At 48.3% G+C, this 20353-nt stretch overlaps 1 protein-coding gene across 12 annotated transcripts; it reads left to right on the top strand.

Annotated features, from left to right (window-relative positions):
* Positions 1-239: 239 nt before the first annotated feature.
* On the top strand, positions 240-17254 carry PIGV (phosphatidylinositol glycan anchor biosynthesis class V). 12 transcript variants are annotated; one of them, XM_078145556.1, is made up of 8 exons: positions 698-1211; positions 2202-2284; positions 2784-8732; positions 8841-8930; positions 10156-10660; positions 11143-11247; positions 12014-13153; positions 14532-17254. In XM_078145556.1, the coding sequence occupies exons 6-8, from the start codon at positions 11170-11172 to the stop codon at positions 14811-14813; spliced, it is 1500 nt and encodes a 499-aa protein (XP_078001682.1). In that variant the 5' UTR covers positions 698-1211; positions 2202-2284; positions 2784-8732; positions 8841-8930; positions 10156-10660; positions 11143-11169; the 3' UTR covers positions 14814-17254. The 12 variants fall into 12 exon arrangements, with proteins under 12 accessions (XP_078001681.1, XP_078001688.1, XP_020838877.1 ...); XM_078145555.1 differs by lacking the exon at positions 698-1211 and adding an exon at positions 240-353 and having other exon boundaries at positions 8841-10660; XM_078145560.1 differs by lacking the exon at positions 698-1211 and adding an exon at positions 360-675 and having other exon boundaries at positions 8841-10660.
* The last annotated feature ends 3099 nt before the right edge of the window (positions 17255-20353 follow it).

Below are 20353 nucleotides of genomic sequence, written 5' to 3'. Positions count from 1 at the left end.
TTCAGTATCTCTACCAAGAAAACCCCAAATGGGGTCAAGAAGAGTAGGACGTGACTGAAAAACAACTGAACGTCAGCTTTTGTGGGTGCGGGTGAGAAGCCTCCAGACTGGGCAGGGGCAGGAAGTTTCCCGGGGGCTCTGGGTGCGAGATCCGGGAAGACTAGAACACAGACTCAAGGACAGACGAGTTTCTTCACCCACCTCGCCCAGAGCCAACATGGCCACCGGGCTGAGCGGGGGAGTAAGGGTGGGGAAAAGGGCGGGGCCCTGCCCTGAAGCCTGGCCACGAGGAGGGCGGGGCTGGCGTCGACAGAACTTAGAGCGCAGGCGCCATTTCAGGAGCCCGGATAGAGGTACTGTGGGTCCGAGCGGAAGTGGTGGGAGAAGGCCGGGAGTGGGCGGAGAGTTTACCTCGCGTGGGAGGTTGGGGGTTGGAGCCCTTGGCCGAGAGCCCCCCCACGAACTGAGGGCCCCAGCAAGGGGGCTCTGGGAGTAGAGGGCAGAGGAGCCCCGCTTCTTCTCCCCTCACCCCCCCCCCGTCCCAAAGCTGGCCGCCTCCTTCATACCCCGCCCCTCGGAGCGAGCGAGCGACAAAATTCCGGGACGCCCCCGCCCCCATTCTGGGGGAGAAAAGGCTACTGGATTATAGAGCCAGAAGGAACCTTAGAACTAAGGGTGGGAAAGCAGGAAGCAACCTTAGAGCAGGGAATAGAACCTTAGAGCGAGGGGAGGGTGGTGGTGTGGAAGAACCGGAAGAACTCTAAACAGGGAATGGGAGGGCCGGAAGGAACTTTAGAGCTGAGAATGGAACCTTAGAGCAGCGGGTGGATGAACCGGAAGGACTCGGACGGGGAATGGGAGGGCCGGAAGGAACCTTAGAACGCGGGGGGTGGGGGAGGGCGGAGTTGGAAAAGCCGGAAAGAACCTTAGAACAGAGGATGGAAGAACCGGAAGGACTTTTAAACAAACTGGGAATGGAAGGGCCGGAAGGAACCTTAGAACAGTGGATTGGGGGAGCCAAAAGGCAGCTTAAGACAGAGGCGGGAAGAACCGGAAGGCCCCTTAAACAGGGCAGGAATGGGAGGACTGGAGGGCACCTTACAGCTGGAGCAGACATCCAGGCCTAGCATCCTAGATGCGGAGCTGGAAGGGATCTCCAAGGCCATGTGGTCCAGTCTCCTCGTTTTATAGATGGGGAAACCTTCAAAGAGGTGACGAAGCTTGCCCATGTGGAGACAGGATTCTGTATAGGTATAGACAAGGCAGAGCCTAAGCCCATTTTTCCAGTCTCCAAATCCAAGACTGTTTCCTCGATACCCCCCTTAGGGAAAAGGGTAAGCAGGGCCACTCTTGTGAAGAGAAACAAAGAACAATATTCTAAAAACTGTAGCTATCCCACCGTGGAAAGTAGTAGTAGACTGTAAACTCCCTAGGGCCCGGAGAACATTTGTGGTTTTGTGCTTTCTCTGAGCCCTAGCTCAGTGCCTGGTCCATAGTGTTAGATACTTTATGCTTTTGTGTTGAGAGAATGAAGATAGTGTGTACTCTGTGTCTTGGGATCTTGTACAGGGGTTTCCTGCTCAGTTTTGATTTTGGCTTGCTCTCCGATGAGGTACCTTACATCTCTTGAGATTCTAGCTCAGGGACTGATCTGGTCCGTGGTTTTTGGAAGTAGGGAGTTGAAAACACGAGGTTAGGAGTTCTTCAGTTCTTGTATTGGGGTCCTAACACCTGAATGAGGACTCTCAAACTTTAGTATGTTCTATCCATAAATGGGAAAGAGACCAGCACTGAGGAAATACCCAGGTTTCAAAAGCTCTTCCTAACAGTGTGACCTTGGCAAACTGCTTCTCTCCAGCCCTCAGTTTCTGTATCTGTCAAATACCGAGTTCAGACTGGATGTTGTTCTCTGAGATGTCTGCCATGCTTGAAAGTTGATTCAGCCCAGAGTTTGATGGATTTGCAGAGTGGAAAAGGAGGACTTAGAGCCTAATTTCTGTTTCAGCTGCCCTACTTCATATGTGACCTTGAGCAAAAATCTTTCTTTTTGGGTGTCATCTTCCACATCTGCAAAATGAGGGGGTTGAACTAGATGATTTTGCCCCAAGTGTGAGGAGGTCATATCAATGGAGTAATTTTTCTTTTCCTTCGTTTTCCTTTTCTTTCTTTTCTTCTTCCCTTTTTTTTTTTGGCCTTATTAGGTGTAGACTCCAAGTGCTATTCACCCACTTCGGCTGGATCTGGACACAGTAGAGGGGAAAGAAAGGGAAAGAGAAAGGCTGAGGTGGGTAAAGTATCCTTCCCCACCTACCCCAGGCCTCTGCGCGTGGGGCAGGGAGCCAGGGAGGAAAAAAACTCTAGACTTATTGTACAGCACCAAAAAGTAAGGCTGGACCTTCTCATCTTGGTCTGTCTGTTTTCCCTAGCCTGTCTCAATTCTTAGAGTCAGTTGTTAACAGTGTTCCCAGATTCCCAAACTGCTGCTGCTCTCTAGGGGTTTCAGACACACACATTTGAACTGGATTTGCCTGAACCCAACCAGTGTCTTATTCTCAGTCCCTCCCTTGCTTCCTCCCCTGCCTCACGGAGATGTGGAGCAAGCTGCAGGCGCCCCCTTGTGCCAAGGAAGGAGCACTGGCTTCTTTCACTTGATTGAATTAAACTGGTACTTAACATTTCTAACCCTGGCCCTACTTATAGTGCTAAAAAGGACTAAGTGCTGGGGAGTAAGGGGAGGGAAGAGAGGTTTTCTTGACAAAGATACTTAATCTCTGTTTGCCTAGGAGACAGCTAGGTGGCTCAGTGGATAGAGCGCTGGATCTGTAATCTGGAAGACCTGAGTTCAAATGTGGTCTCGGCACTTACCAGTTGTGTGACCCTGGGCAAGTCGTCTGTTTCCCTTAATCCACTGGCAGAAGAAATGGTAACCCATTCTAGTATCTTTGCTAAGAAAACTCCATACAGAAGAGTCAGACGGAACTCAGCAGCAGCAGTTCAAGCTCTAGACACCTGACCTCTGGTCTGGTCATGGCTTTGCTCCCTGAACCTCAGCTGCCCTCCTGCTGCGTATTAGCAGAGTTTCTAGAGTATTACAGAGGTGTGCTTGTAAATGTTTAACAACTGGACTCTTGGGGGGGAAAAATGTATGGATACACTTTTAAGTTTAATCTATGTTATTCACACTTTTGTTAAGTCTAAACAATCAATAAAACAATAAATCACTGTGGTCCTATTGTACTGAAAAGTTAGCAATCAGGAGTTGGGTGGTTTAGATTGGTTCCAGCATACCCTGTCTAAGTCTCTTTGCAGCTCTGACAGTCTTTGAGAAATTGGACCACCAGATAGATAAGCACATAGTTAATATATCCTTGTGATTTCTCCATGAGGGACAGCTTTTCTTCACCCTCAAACTGCTGATTGCCTTAGACTCTTACATTTCCTGTTCCGATTATCCAAGCTGGACCCACAGTTCTCCAAGGATCCATTGGTACTACTCATGGCTGGAGAAATTATCAGTGTGCGTTGTAAAGGTCATTCTCTGCCCTGGGCTAGTTCAGTTTCTTTTGATGGCCAGTAGATGGACAAAGTCTTTTTTTCTATTCCCAGGAGTCTGCAAGAATTCCCCCCCCTCTGAATTTGTATTAGTAACTTTAGCCAGGACTGCTGAGTGGTGGTGTTCCTCCCCACCCAATTTAAATTTTACAAACAGTACAGCAGGTGGCCAAGCTGTAGTTGTGTGATCATTGCTTTTGTGTTCCTCCAGCATCTGCCTGTTTCTGATTCCTTAGAATTCCTTAGAATGTCAGACCTAGTTTAGTTTACTTTGGAGAATTCTGAGTTAGAGGAAAAGTATATGACACCTAATGATAATAATAATGATAATAACTCACATTGAAATAGCTTTTTATAATTACAAAGCACTTTCAAACTTTTTATATCTCATCTGGGGGTAGCTAGTGTTTGTGTTATGGTCTCCATTTTAAAGAAGAAGAAAGTGGGGCTCAGAAAGATGAAATGATTTGCTCAAAGACACATGGCTATTAAGTGGTGGAGATGGAACTCTCCCAACCTCAAGCCTGTTCTTCTGTCCCCTATACTATACTTTATTTCAGGTCCCAATTCTTCTACTTGTTAGCTTTGTGAATTTGAGCATATTACTTCTGCCTCTGGGTCTTCGTTTGCCGTTTAGAACATTGGAGGGTTGAGCTAGATGAGAGCTTCTTTACCTGGGGTTGGTCCATGAGCTTGAAAAAAAAATGATAACTATTTCAGTATAATTAGGCTCTTTGACAATTGTTGTTCAGTCATGCCCTACTCTTTGTGACCCCTTGGGCCATGTCATGCCAATGCTATCCATAGGGTTTTCTTGGCAAAGATACTGGAGTGGTTTGCCATTTTCTTCTCCAGTAAATTAAGGCTTGCTACTGGACTCAGATGGCTCCAGAGAAGAAAGGGAGGCTGGTGACTTTGCACAGCCCTCCTTCACTGTAATCCGATTCACTTGAAAGTCATGGCATCACCTCCCTGATGTCATGGTCCTCTTCGAGAACGAAGGACAAACAACAATAAGGCAGACAAGTTAAGTGACTTGCTCAGAGGCATACAGCACTCAAGTGTCTGAGATCAAATTTAAACTCGGGTCTTCATGACTCCAGGCCCAGTGCTCTATCCACAGAGCCATCGAGCTGTCATTTCCTTCTCTAGCTCGTTTTACAGATGAAGAAACTGAGGCAAACAAGGTTAAGTGACTTGCCCAGAGTCGCACAGCTAGTAAGTGTCTGAAGCCAGATATGAACTCAGGTCTTCCTGACTCCAGGCCCAACACTGTCCACTGCACCACCTGTCTACCCTACTTGTTGGTGTTACTCTGAGGAGGGGACCATGGACTCCTTCCAAGGTTAAGAACCCCTGGGCTAGCACTGATGTGAAAGGGAGATCCTGGAGTGGGAGGACAGTGAGCTTGGCTGAGGAGTTCCCTGGGGAGCTCGGGGGCTCTTGGAGGCACTCGAGCTGTTTAGCATTTGGCATCCTTAACACAACAAGGATCGCAGTGTGTCGTTCTCCTTCCCTCTCCCCAGTCACAATCTAAAAACAGATGTAGAAACATATGTAGGCATGGAGACATATTTATAGCATATTGCCAAGCCATTTATTTTGTTCTTTTGCTGGGAAGGATTTGGGGAGTTTGGGAAAAATGGGTGTTGTGAGAAGCAGGGATGGGCAGGGTGCCTGGGCTGGCAATGCTGATGAGCTTCCCCAAAGAGTCATAACAATGACACCTCCTTGGAGGTGTAGAGCACTTGGTACTTTATAAAGTGCTCTCTTTTACATTCTCTTAACCAACACTCAGGAAGGCCCTAGAACAGAGGGAGGGCAGGCACTATTAGCCCCATGTTAAAGACGGGGAAACTAAGGCACAGGGCCATTAAGTGACTTTCCCAAGGTGCCACAGCAGTTAAGTGGTGGAACTGGGATTCACTGTTAGCTCTTCTTTCTGCAAATTAGGTGGATAGAATGCTGGATTTGGTGTCAGGAAGATCTAAGTTCAAATTCTACCTCAGACACTTAGCTGTGTAACCTTGGGCAAGTCAACCTATTGGCCTCAGTTTTCTCTGTAAAATAGGGGTAATTATAGCTGCTTCCTCACAGAGTTGTTTTGAAGATTAAATGAGATTATATATAAAAAGCATTTTGCAAACCTTAAAGCACTATATAAGTGGAAGTTACTATTATTATTGCAAATCTAGGCTCTTTGCTTTAAAATCACTTTTTACTACAAATTCAGTTTTTATAATATTGTATTATAATCTTAATAACCCTCAACAAACACAGATACATTTTGCAAAGCAGTTTTTTGGTTCGTTTTGCTTTTCTATAGAATGATAATGTAGAGTAAAATATGGAATTAAACCCTAAATAAAACCATTAAATATGATATGTTTACATTTGGATTAAAATAATAATCACATAAGCTTTATGTCAGTCAGCAAACATTTATGTGCCAGGTATGCTAGGCCCTTGGAATACAGAGACAAAAATAAAATAGTCTTGCCCTCAGGAGTTTACCTTCCATTTTGTTAAAAAATACAAGTATTCATAAAATGTACGTTCAATTTTGTTGAAAAATACAAGTATTTATAAAATGTACAAAGTAAAGGAAGAGAGGCCTTGGTTCCTGGAGGAATGGAGGAGACAGGAGAGGGAATGTTGTGTATGAGGAATAGCAGCCAGGAGATCAGTTTTGCTGGACTGGAGAATCCCTGAAAGGTGGTAACGTACAAAACGCCAGAGAAGTTGGGCTTGAGATGGGTTGTGAAGAGGCTTCAATACCAAACAGGAGATTGTATTTGGTTGGTGCTAGGAGCAATAGGAAGCCGCTGGAGCTTCGGAGGCAGGTCAGTGACATGGTCACTCGTAGCTCTCGGAATAGTTTGGCAGCTGTGGGGAAGATGGATTGAGGAGAAGTGGCAGAGAGAACAATTAGAAGCATCTGCGTCCCCCTTTTTGATGATGGTAATTCACATTCATTTAGCACTGGTGGGAGGAAGATGGCCAGCGTGCAGGGGGCAGGATCTGGAAGTGACCACGAAGCTGCCCAAGTCCAGTGTCTTTGGTGACAACACCCTGATTCCCTCTGATCTTTTTCCTGTGCCTGTGCTTAAGAAAGTTTTCTTCCTTTTGGCAGGTTACTGTATGGCCACAGTCTGTACATTATGCTGAACTTGTTATCCTTGCTATGTATCATTTCATGTCTTCCATATTTTGGGGGGTTTTCAGAGTTGTCATTTTACTAATTACTATCCTTCAGTTTACTGAATCCTTCATTCTCATATTTGAAAATGTTGGTGGTTTCTAGATTGTTGCTATATTACAAATAAATCTTATGAATATGTTAATGACAGCTAAGAATGTAATTCCAGAAGCAGTCAAGCAGTATGATGAGCTTTGTGACTTTTATTGGATATTGTTGTTCAGTCGTTTTTCAGTCACATACAACTCTTAGCAAAGATACTGGAGTGGTTTGCCATTTCCTTCTCAAGCTCATTTTATGATGAGGAAATTGAGGCAGACAAGTGAAGTGACTTGCCCAGGGTCACACAGCTAGTAAGTGTCTGAGGCAGGATTTGAACTCAGGAAAGTGAATCTTTCTGACTCCAGGCCCAGGGCTGTATGCACTATGGCATCCCCTAGGTGCATATAATTGCCATATTATTGCTCTCCAAAAAGCTTGTACCAGTTTGTAGTTCCACTAACAGTATTGTGAGTATTTTTTCATAGCCCCACCATTATTGAATTTCACAGACTCAGAAGCCTCCTATTCCAGCTGGTACCTTTACAATCTTCCTTCAACATATCTGACAAATGGTGATCCAAACTTTACTTTTATTATTTTGGGCTATTTTTGCCATTGCCATTTGTACTACCACTGCCTACGTTTTTCAGTGGATTGCGCAGCCCTGTAGGATGAAGAGTTTGGGATGGAGACCATCATCCATTAAGGGCTTAAGAAATGGGGAAGGAAGGGCATGTCCCTCTTTCTGTCCATCCTCACACTCAGAGTCTGTTCTCTAATTCCTGGACCCCAAAGAGTTGACCAGTAGATGAGCGATACTTATTGAGCACCTGTCATGTTCAGGCACTGTCTTAGGTGTTGGGCCACAAAGACACAATGAAACCATCTCAGCCCTCCAGGCGCTTACAAGAAGCTTACGGGTGGTCACAAGCACCGGCTGTCTCTTATGGGAGTTCCTAGGGCCAGAGTAAAATCGAGAGCTGTCCTGGGAATGGAGCCCACTGGGTACTCTCCGGACTCTGAATCTCACTTGCCAGGTAGCCCTGACTCATCTGGGTGCCCTGGTTATTCCATTTAGATTGTATCTCATCAGTTTCTAATTACCCCATAGGTAGAAGGCTAGGTCTTTTGTGTCAGGGATGTGGGATTTTGTCAGAGTGGGTGCTTCCTCCCCCGACGCCAGTCTTAGCCTCTTTGTTCATTAGCCGATGGTCTCCTAGAGAGGCCATGGCCAGACTTAGTGGCTGTGTGATCCTGCTACTAATGGGAGCTGGTGTGTGGACAGCAGACACGTAGTTGTCACCAGGCCCAGACGTGGAGCCTTTGCAGAGTCACCCAGGCTCAGGGAGGCAGAGTTGTACAGGGCTCTGCAGCCCAATTCTGCCTCTGGCTCTTAGAGCACCACTTTTCTGAACTTCAGGGGCCTGACCTGATGGCTGATGGGCGCCCTTCCAGCTTTAACTCTGGTGCTGTGGTTGTTGGAGGTGGAAGAGATTCAGCCACTGAGTCCAACTAGCCAGTCCTAGCAGAAGCTTGCCCACTGTCACATGCCTGGTGTGAGATCAGCCTTTGCTGAAGGCTGGCGTGAGGGGTGATGGGCTACTTCCTGAGGCAGCCCATTCCACCTTGGGATATTCATAGTGTAAGAAGTTTTTCCTCCAAGCAATGAGCCTACACTTGCCCCTTTCACAGCTTATAGCTTGATAGTGCTTGCCATGGCTTGGCCGTGGCCTAGCCCTCAAAGACCCAGGGTAGCCTGCATGCTGTGATGGAGCATCAAAGAAGGGCTTTAGTGGAGAACCAGTGTCACAGGCAGTGTGACGTGATGGATAGAGAGCCAGCCTTCAAGCCAAGAAGACGTGGGTTCAAATCCTACCTTGGATACATACTAGCTATGGGACCCTGGGCAAGTCGCTTAATTAACCTCTCAGTGTCCCAGGTAACTCTTGAAGACTGTAAGTGATAGAGTTTCCTCCCCCAGTTCCCTATACTAATGAAATCACAATTCTCGCCTGTTTCCCTATCCCTGTCTCTTACTTCGATTCAGAATATGGAAGCCTTCCTCACCTGCCCGGGCCTGGTCTCCCAAAATTAGATCTATTCCCACACATCAACACAGAACGAGAGAAGACCACAGGTAAGGCCAAGCAGGAGGTAATGTAAGGACAGGAACTGCTGAGCTGGAGACCTGGGTTTGAGTTCCAGCTCTGCCACTTACTAGTTCTCTGGTTTTGGACAGATCATTTAGGCTTGATGTTAGGGTTTTTCCCCGATAACTTCCTCGTAGTTAAGGCTAGCATACAGTGGGAATGGGCTGCCTTGGGATTTAGTTGGTCCTCCCTCACTAGAGGCTGGATGGCCTCTTGTCAGATATGTTGTAAAAGGGAACTGAACAGTCACTAAAGTCCCAGCACCTCTGTGCTTCTGCCCCTTTCTTTTGCACTGGTCTAATTCTCTCTTGCATTATAATTGTGTATTTCTTTCTTTGGATTGTGGAAAAACCAATTTGGATCAGTAAGCTCTGCCACTTACTAGCTTTCTGACTGAGGACAGTCACTTCCTGCTTTGGGAGATGAGGAATTGGAATGGATGAGCTCTGAAGTCCCTTCCAGTTCTAACATCCTCTGGTCCTAGCAGAGCATGGTCTGAATTATAACTAGAGAGATACTGTGGCACAGTAAAGAGAGTGTTGGGCTTCGAATCAAGGATGACTTGAGGTTCAGATCCCAGGACACATGTGTACACACACACACACACACACACACACACACACACACACACACACACACACACACTCTCTCTCGCCATATGTGACCTGGGCAGTTGCTTAAACCTTTACCACCCTCAGTTTCATTATCTGTATAAAGGGGATAATAATAACAACTCCCTCCCAGGGTGGTTGTGAAGATTAAATGAGCTAATGTACGTAAAGTCTTTTGCAAACCTTAAAAGGCTCTATAAATGTGAGATTCTGTCATTGTCCCTGACAATGCCAGCACTTGGTGCATTGGGCCTGGCATCTAGTAGTGACTTCATAAACCTTTGTCGAATTGAATTGAAAGTCCCTTCCATCTCTTAGCATCTCTGGTGAGGGGGTTCCGGTCCGTCTGGAGGTAGTTAAAAGGTTGGTGGCAGTGCTCCAGATCTGTAGCACATGAGTGCCAGAATCTCAAGACTCTCCAGGATGGCAGGGCCCTGACTTCCTGGCTGGGGTGGGGGAGCACTCTCCCTATTGTGCCCAGCCTTGTGTCCAGGTGCCCTTTCCGTATAGCGCTTGTGAGGCTTGGAATGAGCTTTCTCTTTGGTTAGGGGGTTGGTGGGTTAGATCACGACTGTCGTCATCTCATTCTCATCTTTTTCAGTGGGCTTCTGGGGTAAGTTGCTCCTTCCTGTTATCATTTTGTATTTGATGTTGATGTTCCGCACATTCTTGCACAGGTAGGTTAAAGTTGCTTTTGGTCGTTGAATCAGAAAATTAGGATAGAAGCCCATTCTCTGCGGGCTTTTAGTAAAGCATCTTCTGTTCAGCTCCAATAACAGGTTAACAGGGATAGCATGTCTCATCCTGTTCTCTCTCCTTGGCTAGGGCTTTATATTTTGAAAGCTTTTTGTTTCATATAGTTTAGAGATTGAATATTTGGGATGGTTACAGCTATGAAAAATGTTTTGATGGTGGCTAATAAATGCTTATTGACTGACTGGGCAATTGTGGGTAATAGTTCAGTCTGTGATAATGTTTTTGTCTCCATTTAGATTGCTGGGTAAGTTCTCCAGCATCTTTTTAGATCTGTATTTGTAGTTTAGGCATTTGTATTCTGGCCGTCCACAACAGCTCAACAGCTTCTGCTATATCCTTCTAGCTACCAGGTAATGTCTTGATGATAATGATGATTTCTATAACTAATAATTCGCTTTTTTTTTCCAGCAGAAAACACTTTCCCCACAATCAGTATTGTACAGTGAAAAGAGGACTGTTTGTGGAATCCAAGGACCTGGGTTCAAACCCTACCTTGGGTGCTTATATCTTGGGTGACTTATGGCAATAATCTCTGTGGGCCTCAGTTTCTTCATCTGTACGATGAAGAGGTTTGGCTAGATGATCTCTGACATTCTTTCTCGCACCAGTTCTGTGAACCTCTGGGACCCTAGGTAGTGAAAGTCTTATCATCTCCATTTTACAGATGAGAAAATTGAAGCTCATACAAGTAAAATGACTTACTCAGAGTTATAACAGAACTCAGAAGAAGGCAGAGCCCAGCTTGTGATACTGCATTTCCCATTGTGGGCTCTTGGGTAGCTCTGGTTCCCATGCGCATGTCTCACAGCCGTCATGTTCTCCGTGGTTTCAGATGCCCTGAATGCCCTAGTCTGAGAGGATGCAGCTTGGGGAGCCATCCCAGAGAGAGCTGCTGAGGTTTGCAGTGGTCTGCCGCTCCTTGACATTGCTGCTCCAGGTCAGTGTCTGCTCCGGCCCTCCACATCTGTGCCCTCCCTGAATGGGCTTCACCTGAGGGTTGGAGCTAACAAAGGCCATTTCTGGGCTGATAATGACTCGTGTTCCCTGTGGGAGATACCGGGCAAGTCTTATCATTCTCACTTTATAGATAAGTAAACAAATGGAGTGACGTCCTCAAGGTCACACAGCCAGTGAAGAACAAAGCCAGGATTGGATCCCTGGTCTCTGATGACCCCAATTTGGAGGCTCTTCCCACTCCCCCATACACAGTGGGTAGGGTCATTTTCCAGGGGCTGCTGCTGGGAGCAGACAGAAGTCAAGTGAGGTTGCCTTGCCTAGGTCACAGAGCTAGTAAGTGTCTAAGGTGGGTTTGGAACAACTTGGCAGCTCAGAGGCTCAGTGGTTAGAGTTCACTGATTTAGCTGTGTGACTGAGCAAGTCACTTACCTCTCTTGCCTTGGTTTCCTCATCTGTAAAATGGGGATAATAAGAGCCCTTCCCTCCCAGGGTTTTGGGAGAACGCAATGAGATAGTGTGTGTAAAGTGCCTGGGATAAATGCTAGCTTTGTTATTGTTCATTTTCATATGGGGTGGCTCTCTGGGAGAGGCTGGGGAAAGGAGCACAGTGGGAAATGCAGATGATGTAAAAACAAACATGTCACTACAGATTTATTGAGGGAAAAAAAACTGTGTGGATGTCTTGGGGCTGGAGTTCCCAGCTGGAGGAGGCTCCTCACCTGAGTGCCCTTGGCCTCCCTCTACAGGCTCTGTTCAACGCGCTCATCCCGGATCATGCCGCAGATGCCTTCTCGCCGCCCTGCCTGGCACCTGCCGGTCTCGGGGATCGGCTTGTGGAATGGCTTCTGGGGGGTTTGTCCCGGTGGGATGCAGAGCACTTCCTCTTCATCGCAGAGCACGGCTACATCTACGAGCACAGCTTCGCCTTCTTCCCAGGCTTCCCCCTGGCCCTGCGCGCCGGAGCTGAGCTGCTGCTGTGGCCGCTGCAGGGGCTGCTCACCCTCCGCAGTCGTCTCTTGTTGACAGCTGTCCTGCTCAACAGCCTGTGTTCGGTGCTGGCGGCCTCGGCCCTCTACCACCTGGGCTGCCTGGTGCTGCGCTGCCGCCGCCTGGCCTTCCTCTCTGCTCTGCTCTTCTGCCTCAGCCCTGCCAATGTCTTCCTGGCGTCAGGCTACTCTGAGAGCCTCTTTGCCCTCCTGGTCTTTCGTGCCATGAGCCAGCTGGAGAGGGGCCGCGGTGGCTGGGGCATGCTCCTCTTTGCCCTTGCCACTGGTGTGCGTTCCAATGGGATCATCAATGCTGGCTTCCTTTTCCATGCCCAGTGCCGAGACTTCCTGTCTTCTCCTTCCCCAGGGGGCCTTCGTGGGACCCTGCAGAGGCTGCTGAGGCTGGTGGCCTTTCTGCTGTTGGTGTCCCTTGGGGTTGGCTTTCCTTTCGCTCTGTTCCAGCTCTATGCCTACAGTCAGTTCTGCCAGCCCCACTTGCCCCACCTCATCCCAGAGCCCCTTGTACAGCTAGCCAAGGACAAGGGCTACCGGGTCCCAGCAGGCAATCAGCCCAGCTGGTGTACCTGGCGCCTGCCCCTTATATACACCTATGTCCAGGATGTCTACTGGAATGTAGGCTTCTTAAGGTACTTTGAGCTCCGGCAGGTGCCCAACTTCCTCCTGGCGGGGCCAGTGGCAATGCTTGGGGCCTGGGCAGCCTGGACCTATGTGACTGCCAACCTCCAGCACTGCCTCACACTCGGGCTTCTAAGGAACAAGGGCAGGGGTGACAAGAAGCCAGGGAAGCCTCCCCCTGGATTCCACAGCCCACAGGTGTTTGTATACGTGGCTCACTCTACAGCCCTGCTACTGTTTGGAGCCCTGTGTATGCATGTGCAGGTAAGGGGCCAGGCTGGGGCTGTGCTGACCTCACATGTAGAGTCTGAGCAACTGGACTTGGGTTCCAGTTCTGCCACGCTGGGCGAGCCACTCAAAATGGAGGGATAGCCTAGGTGACCTCTATGAACCTTCTGACTCTCCAGCCAATTGCCTCAGCTCTAGTATGTAACAGGCCTTACATGTGCCACTATCAGCCAGGGAGCAAGGGCGCGGATAGATTGTGTGTGTGTGTGTGTGTGTGTGTGTGTGTGTGTGTGTGTGTGTGTGTATATGTGTATACACTTTGCATACATGGTCTCATTTGAGCCTCACCACAACCCTGTAAGGTAGGTACTACAGCTATTATCACCTCCATTTTAGAGATGAGAAAATTGAGCCTCAGAGAAGTTCATATCTCAGAAGCCATCCAGTGCAGCCCCCTTAGTTTACTGAGGAGAGAGCCGAGTCTCAGAGAGGGTATAACTTACCCATTTTTACCCAGTAAATGTCCGAAGTGATTTTGAAACCAACTCTTTCCTGACTCCAAGGCCAGAGTCCTTTGCGTTTCTTCTGAGGCCCTATCTTGGGTTCAAGAGCAGTGTAGGGAGGCCTTGGTCCTGCCTGGGACTTCAGGGCAGTCTTGGGAAAGTCCCACTGCCCTCCAGTTGACTCCTCCTCAGCCTTGGTCTGAGCAAGGCTCACAATGGCTGTTTGTAAAGGTCTTTGAGATCAGCAGCTGAAAGGCTGGGGAAGTACAGAGTAGCATTTTGTGTTTGCTGTGGATTAGTTAGGAGAGTGAATGCCAGAGAAGAGATATCCAGGGAAGCCGGCCAATTGGAGACTTGATTCCTCACCCCCAAGAGGGAGAAGGATGAACTGCAGGCATTTTTCCTACTCGCTTCCCCTACCCTCTCTCTCCCTTCCCCCCCCCTCTGTCCTCTCCACCTCCTCCCTCCTCCTCTCCTCCCTCCTCTCTTTCCTCCATCTCCTCCCCTTCTCCTTCCTTCTCCTCTTCTTTTCCTCCTCCTCCCCTCCCTCCTCCCCCTTTCCTCTCCCTTCTCCTTTTCCTCTTCCCCCCTAGCCCAACTTGCATGTTCTGGACCTCAGCTGGAATTGAGCCCCATGGGATTTTTAATATTGATTGACCCATTATTGTGGTGATGAGGCTGTAGCTGTGTGTATTTGTAACACTGAGGGTGCCTGGCTGATGTCACACATCTTTATAAAGCAGTCCCCAAGCTCCATAGTTTCCCTTCCAGGGTAATAAATCTGCAGTATATGACATGGAGCAGCAGCAGCCCTGAGAGGCAGTGGGGCATGTTGGGCGGAAGCAGGGCCGGTTGGAGATGGTTACAGCTTATATAAATGTGTGGGTCCCCCTCCTTCCTGTGGTTTCCAGGTTCTCACCAGGTTCTTGGGCTCCTCTACTCCCATTATGTACTGGTTTCCAGCTCACCTGCTTCAGAACTGGGAGCCCCTGTTGTGGACTCAAGAGACTATGCCTGAGAAAGCTCCTGTCGTGTGCTCCCTGTTGGGACAAGGGGCCCCAAAGAATCCAATTTGGAGACTTCTGTGCAAATGGAGAGCTTGCTCTGGAATCACACGGGCCATTCTGGGCTATTTCCTCTCTTACTGGCTACTGGGACTGCTCCTGCACTGTAATTTCCTGCCTTGGACATGACCCAGAGCCTCAAAGGACAGCCAGGCTAGGCTACAGACTTTCCCAAGGGGCCTGAAACTAGCAAATTGAGTCCTGGGCCTGCTTGTTATAGAAGTCCTCATCCGCTATGCTTTCAAACAAATTGGTCGCGATTTTCAAGGAAGTGTTGGCCTTTGGAGATCCCAAGTGGCAGAGGCACTTAGGCCAAAGTTTTCTTCCAGGTCTGACGTGAACTTGGGTCTGTCTGCTCAACTCAGCCTGAGAAAGCTCATTAAACCTCCCACCTGCCCACTTTAAACTACTTGATAGAATCTCAGAATCAAAAAGGAAGCCAGGCCTACCTGTGCCCAAGTCGCCTCCTCCACACCGTCTGTTCTCCACTTGAAGACCTTTAGTGACTTGGTTACCAGCACCCCTTCCTAGCCCTTTGAGCCCCTCTGTCCTTTCCTATCCGGGACTAACTGAATAAGCCCTCCACCTATCTTTGTAGCATCTGTCTTCTCTTGGCCACCTCTGTTCTGGGGTGGGAGGGTGGTGTGACCTCATTGGGAGGATGGAAACCAGTGGAGGTTTTCCCAAGTGGAGGGCCATGGCCAGAAGGCCACTGGCTGAGGAACCCTGGGAACTCATCCATGGTGTAGCAGGGAGCAGCATCGTCCGGCCAGTGTCACCTTCTCCGATAACCTTGACCTACTGAAGCTCAAAATCCAGTGTGAGAACCTCTCCTGTGACTTTTTATTCTCCCTCCCTCCTTAAGACAGCGAGCAAAATTGGAGTCTTCGTTCCCCCAGTAGTACTGAGTAGACTGGTTTGTCACCACCCTGCTGCTTAATTTTGGCCAAATCACTTCCCGTTGCCAAGACTCCGTTTCCTTTTTTGTAAAATAAGGGATTTGAACTAAGTACTATCTAAAGCCCCTTCCAACTTCAAATCTGGTTATCTCATGACCGAGAGATCCTCCTGTTACTCCGGTAGGACCTGGAAACTATATGGGAATTTAGTAGTTCAGGAGTGCCTGTCTGAGGAGGAAGAGGGATGGGCAGGAATGGACACGCAACATATCAAGAGAAATTTTTGATGAAGAATTTCCAGAAATACGCAGATTCTCACATGAGGAGGGGAGAGGGTACATGCCATGGGGCCATAGTAGCCCCTGACACCACAGTCTAGAGAAGCTGGACTAGGAGGGAAATTAGCTGTCCCAGCAGCTGAAGCAGAGTGAAGGCCTGGAGGAAATGGAGAGCATCCACCGAAAGATGAGGAGGAAGGTCAGAGGGACCTCACAAAAGAGAGACTTCAGGGAAATGGTTACAGAGCTGGAGGAAACGGGCGAGAAGCCAGACATTGAGCTGCCCTAGGTGGCTCCCCCATCACCCCCTCTGCTGCTCCTCACTTCCTGGGTGTCCCATAGGTAGCTGGCACTGTCCAGAGCAGAGCTCATCATCGTCCCTTGGAATCCCACCCTCTTCTGAACACTTATTCATCATCTGCCCAGTCACGCAGGATGCCAGCCATGGAGCCATCATCCCTTTTCCCCACATCGTTCCATCTAGTCATTTGCCAACTTTTATCCGTGCTGCTTTCACGACCTCCTGTGTCGCTGCTCTTCTTCCTGTGTGCACTGCCTCTGCCCTTGTTCAGGTCAGGTCCTCACCCCCTCTCCTGTAGCCTCCACAGTGGGGTCTCTGCCCCCCAGGATTTCCTCTCTACACTGTCTTAGACAAAGCTTTTAGATGCACGCTCCTCCGCACAAAGAGCTTCCGTGACCATTGTATTAAGCAGCAAACACAGGCTCCTCTGGCATGCACAGGATGCTGCAGTCCGGCTCCAGCCCTTTCTCTGGGCGGATTCCACATCCCTCTCCGTGACGCTCTCAGCTTTCCAGGGAGACTGGCCTACTGGCCCTGGGCACTCGTGGGCCTTGGTACAGGCTGTCTCCTATACTCAGATGCCATTTTCCCTCCTCACCTGCTTCTTGGCATAACTAGCTGTATTCCAGGCCCACTCAAGCATCACTTCCTATTCAGTGCCTTCTCCCCAAGGTTAGGATTCCCCTTCCACCAAAGAAGATGATGTCATACGTACTTTGGATATCTGTTGTGTTGACTTCTTACTTTCCCCTCCCCCCCCCCCCCCCCCCCCCGTGGACTCCAGAAGTTCCCTGAGGGTAGGTATTTTTTTTTTCATTTTGCCTTTGTATCCCTACCATCTAGCATAATAATAAATGCTTGTTGAAGCCTGCTCCCAGAAAACGTGTACACATGTACCACCTTTCTTCATAAAGGTAGGGGAGTAGAGGCGTGGAAGACTGCGCTTAAATATCCGACTCAGTCTGAGTATTGCTGAACTGCTTTTTTTTTGCTCTTTTTTTTTTTTATTCTTTGGTATGAGGAACTGTTTGCTAGGTAGGGGAGGACATCAATAAAAGTTTCAAAATAAATATAAATCGGTGGATATTTTAATTCATTGGTTCTCTACTTTATGTTTTCATTTTTTTGGTGAGGCAATTGGGGTTAAGTGACTTGCCCACGGTCACACAGCTAGTAAGTGTCAACTGTCTGAGGTTGGATTTGAACTCAGGTCCTCCTGAGTCCAAGGCCGGAGCTCTACCCACTGAGCTACCTAGCTGCCCCCCCTTGGTTTTCTACTTTAGAAGAGGCATCATAGTCTAATGGGAAAAGTACCATACCAGGACCAGGATGCAGAAAACTTGGAATTCAGTCCCATTTCCACTGCTTTGACCAGGAGTAAATTATCCTACCTCCCAGGCTCTGGCTACAACTAGATTCAGCAGTAGAGTGTCTGACTTAAGAGTCAGGAAGACCTGAGTTCAGATTTTACCTTAGGATTACTAGCTTCGTGACCCTAGGCAAGTAACTTAACTTAGTTGTCCAGAGGATCAAATGAGATAAAATGTATAAAGTGCTCTGCAAACCTTATAGAGCTATATAAATGCTAATTTTTATTATTATTAGTTGTCACAGAGGGCCCTGGGAAATGACTCAGATCGCTTCTCTGAAGCCCTGTGAGCTATGTTGTTGTTTAGTTTTTCAGTCGTGTCTGACTGTGACACTTTGGTGGGTTTTCTTGGCAGAGATACTGGAGTGATTTGCTTTTCCTTCAGCTCATTTTGCAGGTGAGGAAACTGAGGCAGACAGGGTTAAATGACTTACCCAGAGTCACACGGCTAGTAAGGTTTGATTTGAACTCAGGATAAGTCTTCCTGACTTTAGGCCCAGTGCTGTATCCACTGCACCATTAGCTGAGGTAGATAGGAGGAAGTATTACCCATATTTTGCAAATGATGAAAGAGATTAAGTGACTTCCCGATGGTTCCAGAACTGAGAAAGCATCTGAAGAAGGATTTGAACCCAGGTCTCCTAAATACCAAATCCAGTGTTCTACACATTTTGCCAGGTTGCTGCCTCTCTGTGGTCTGCCTCCTGTCTCATGTCTTTCAGCCCAGGGGCCCAAGGACCCGGATTGGAATTTCAGCTGTGCCACTGACATGACGTAGGTGGCCTTGGACAAGTCATCTAAATCTCTGAGTCACTTAACTCATCTGAAAAGTGAAGGGATTGGATTGAATGATCTCTGAGGTCCCCTCCAGTGCCCAGGCTTCTCAGTGATCTTTTGTTAATTTAGGCCCTCCTTGCCTACCTTGACCTGTGGAATCATCCCCAGTCTGTACATTTTAGGTAGGGGTTCTTAACCAGGGGGTTCATGGAGAGATTTCAGGGATATCTATGAACTTGGATAGGAAAAAAAATAGATCATTATTCCAACATAATGAGTTTTCTTTGTAATCCTCTGTATTTTATTTTATGCATTTAATAACATTATAAGGGGCCCTAGGTTTCACCTGACTGCAGGAGTCCATGACACAATCAAGGTAAAGAAACCCAATTTAAGGGGAAGGGACCTGTGACTTTGGGGAGGGGGGATTATCCACTCCCCATACCTTTGAACTCATAAGATCCTTCCCATACCCTGCCTTCCCTCCCCCAGATCTAATGAGTAGTCATGAGTTTTTTGTTTTCCTCTAAATAAATATTAGAGCCTGGTGTTGGCAAAAATAATACCCCTAGTCAGTTGGTTGAAGTTCACTGTAGCACCTGTCTGGTGGGAGCATTGAGGTGGAGAGGGCAAAACAATATTGGCAGGTAAATCTTTTGTATTTTCCTACAAAGTTGAATTAAATAGTTATCTCTTTTGCTACCAACCCTTTCCCCCAAAGCAATGAGAGGCAGTGGGATAGACTGCCAGGCCCCAGGGCCAGGAAGGTGAGGCTCTAATGCCCCTCCCCCCTCCCCCCAGACCCTTCCCAGCTGTGTGTGACCTTGGGCAACTCACTTCTCTTCTTTCATACCTTCCTCATCTGTAAAAGAGGGATACCAGTTTTCACAATACTCACTTCTCAGCATCTCTTAAACTCTTTGTAAGCCCTCAGGCACTGCATGAATGTGAGCTATCATCATTGAACTGTAAGGATGGACATTGATTTTTCTTTTTTCCTGGGTTGCTTTGCCCCATTTGGGAGCCAGCCAAGCATTCTCCTGACAATGAGAATTTTGACCCATTCTCTTTGCCCGTGGCTGAAAGCTAAGAGCCCATCAGCCCAGGGAAGCTCCTGGCTGAGCCCCCAGCACCCTTTCTCCCAGAGCTTCTGGTCAGCTTGGCCAGGGAACACTTCTCATCCATCTCCCTAACATTAGTCCTACTGAGAATTTGGTTTGGAGTCAAATGCTTGAGAAAAATCTACACACAGATTGGGGCAGCCCCTCTGCCTCCTGCCAAGAGTGCCCTCCTTGGCACAGCACAATCACCCTTGCCCTAGTGTTTTTCCAGTTGGCAGAGACCTTTCGCTCTCTTCCCCAACAGCTGTTTCTCCCAGGACTCCTGTCTGCTTGGTTTTTCGGCTCTGATAGGAGTGATGAAATCTTTGCTCAGGAAGCCTTTTAACCCCCCCAACCTCCCCACCCACCCCACACATACACACACTTTACCTCCCACTGTGGCAGGGGCCCTCATTGGGACCACCCAGGATGAGAGGAGTGCCTTCCCAGGAGAGAGGCCTCTGGCTGTTCTTGCTAACACAGAAGGATTGATTCCTCTCCTCTCCCCCCCCTCCCCCCCCCCCCGGGGCCCCAATCTTTGCCTCTGCCTGAGAAATCCTGCCTTCTAAACCAGGAGCCCCACGGCTGAGTCTACCCTAGGTCTTCCCTTTGGTACAGAAAAAGTCGAAGATAACTGATAATGCTGGCTAAGTGTAGCCCCCTCTCTTCGGGTGGGCTGGGAAGGGGGACTCATTTGTCTCTGACCTTGGAGGGGCCCAAGGATGAGCTGGTTTTATGGCCAGCAGCTGTCCTTTTTTACCATCCCATGGCCATCTTTAATAGGCTTGGAAAGTTTCATGAAGGGCCCCAAGACAGGAAGCAGGCTGTTTACCCTAAAGCCTAACAATGCTCCAGCTGGGTTGGGCTTCAGCTGTTGCAGAGACAAGTCATTTCCTTCTGGGCCCTTGCTGAAGCAGGATCCAGACTCTCCTTGTACCCAGAGGT

The sequence above is a fragment of the Phascolarctos cinereus genome, unplaced genomic scaffold (genome assembly GCF_003287225.1).
Source record: "Phascolarctos cinereus isolate Bilbo 61053 unplaced genomic scaffold, phaCin_HiC Scaffold_726;HRSCAF=1367, whole genome shotgun sequence".
Classification (NCBI taxonomy): Eukaryota; Metazoa; Chordata; class Mammalia; order Diprotodontia; family Phascolarctidae; genus Phascolarctos; species Phascolarctos cinereus.
This window is presented reverse-complemented; position numbering and strand designations above follow the sequence as displayed.

Bases quoted from the DNA above. Each gene is read 5' to 3' on its own strand.
- PIGV (XM_020983218.2), top strand. From the start codon at position 11,170: ATGCAGCTTGGGGAGCCATCCCAGAGAGAGCTGCTGAGGTTTGCAGTG. The intron at 11,248-12,013 runs GTCAGTGTCTGC...CTCCCTCTACAG, and splicing joins CCTTGACATTGCTGCTCCAG to GCTCTGTTCAACGCGCTCAT. The intron at 13,154-14,531 runs GTAAGGGGCCAG...TGTGGTTTCCAG, and splicing joins CCCTGTGTATGCATGTGCAG to GTTCTCACCAGGTTCTTGGG.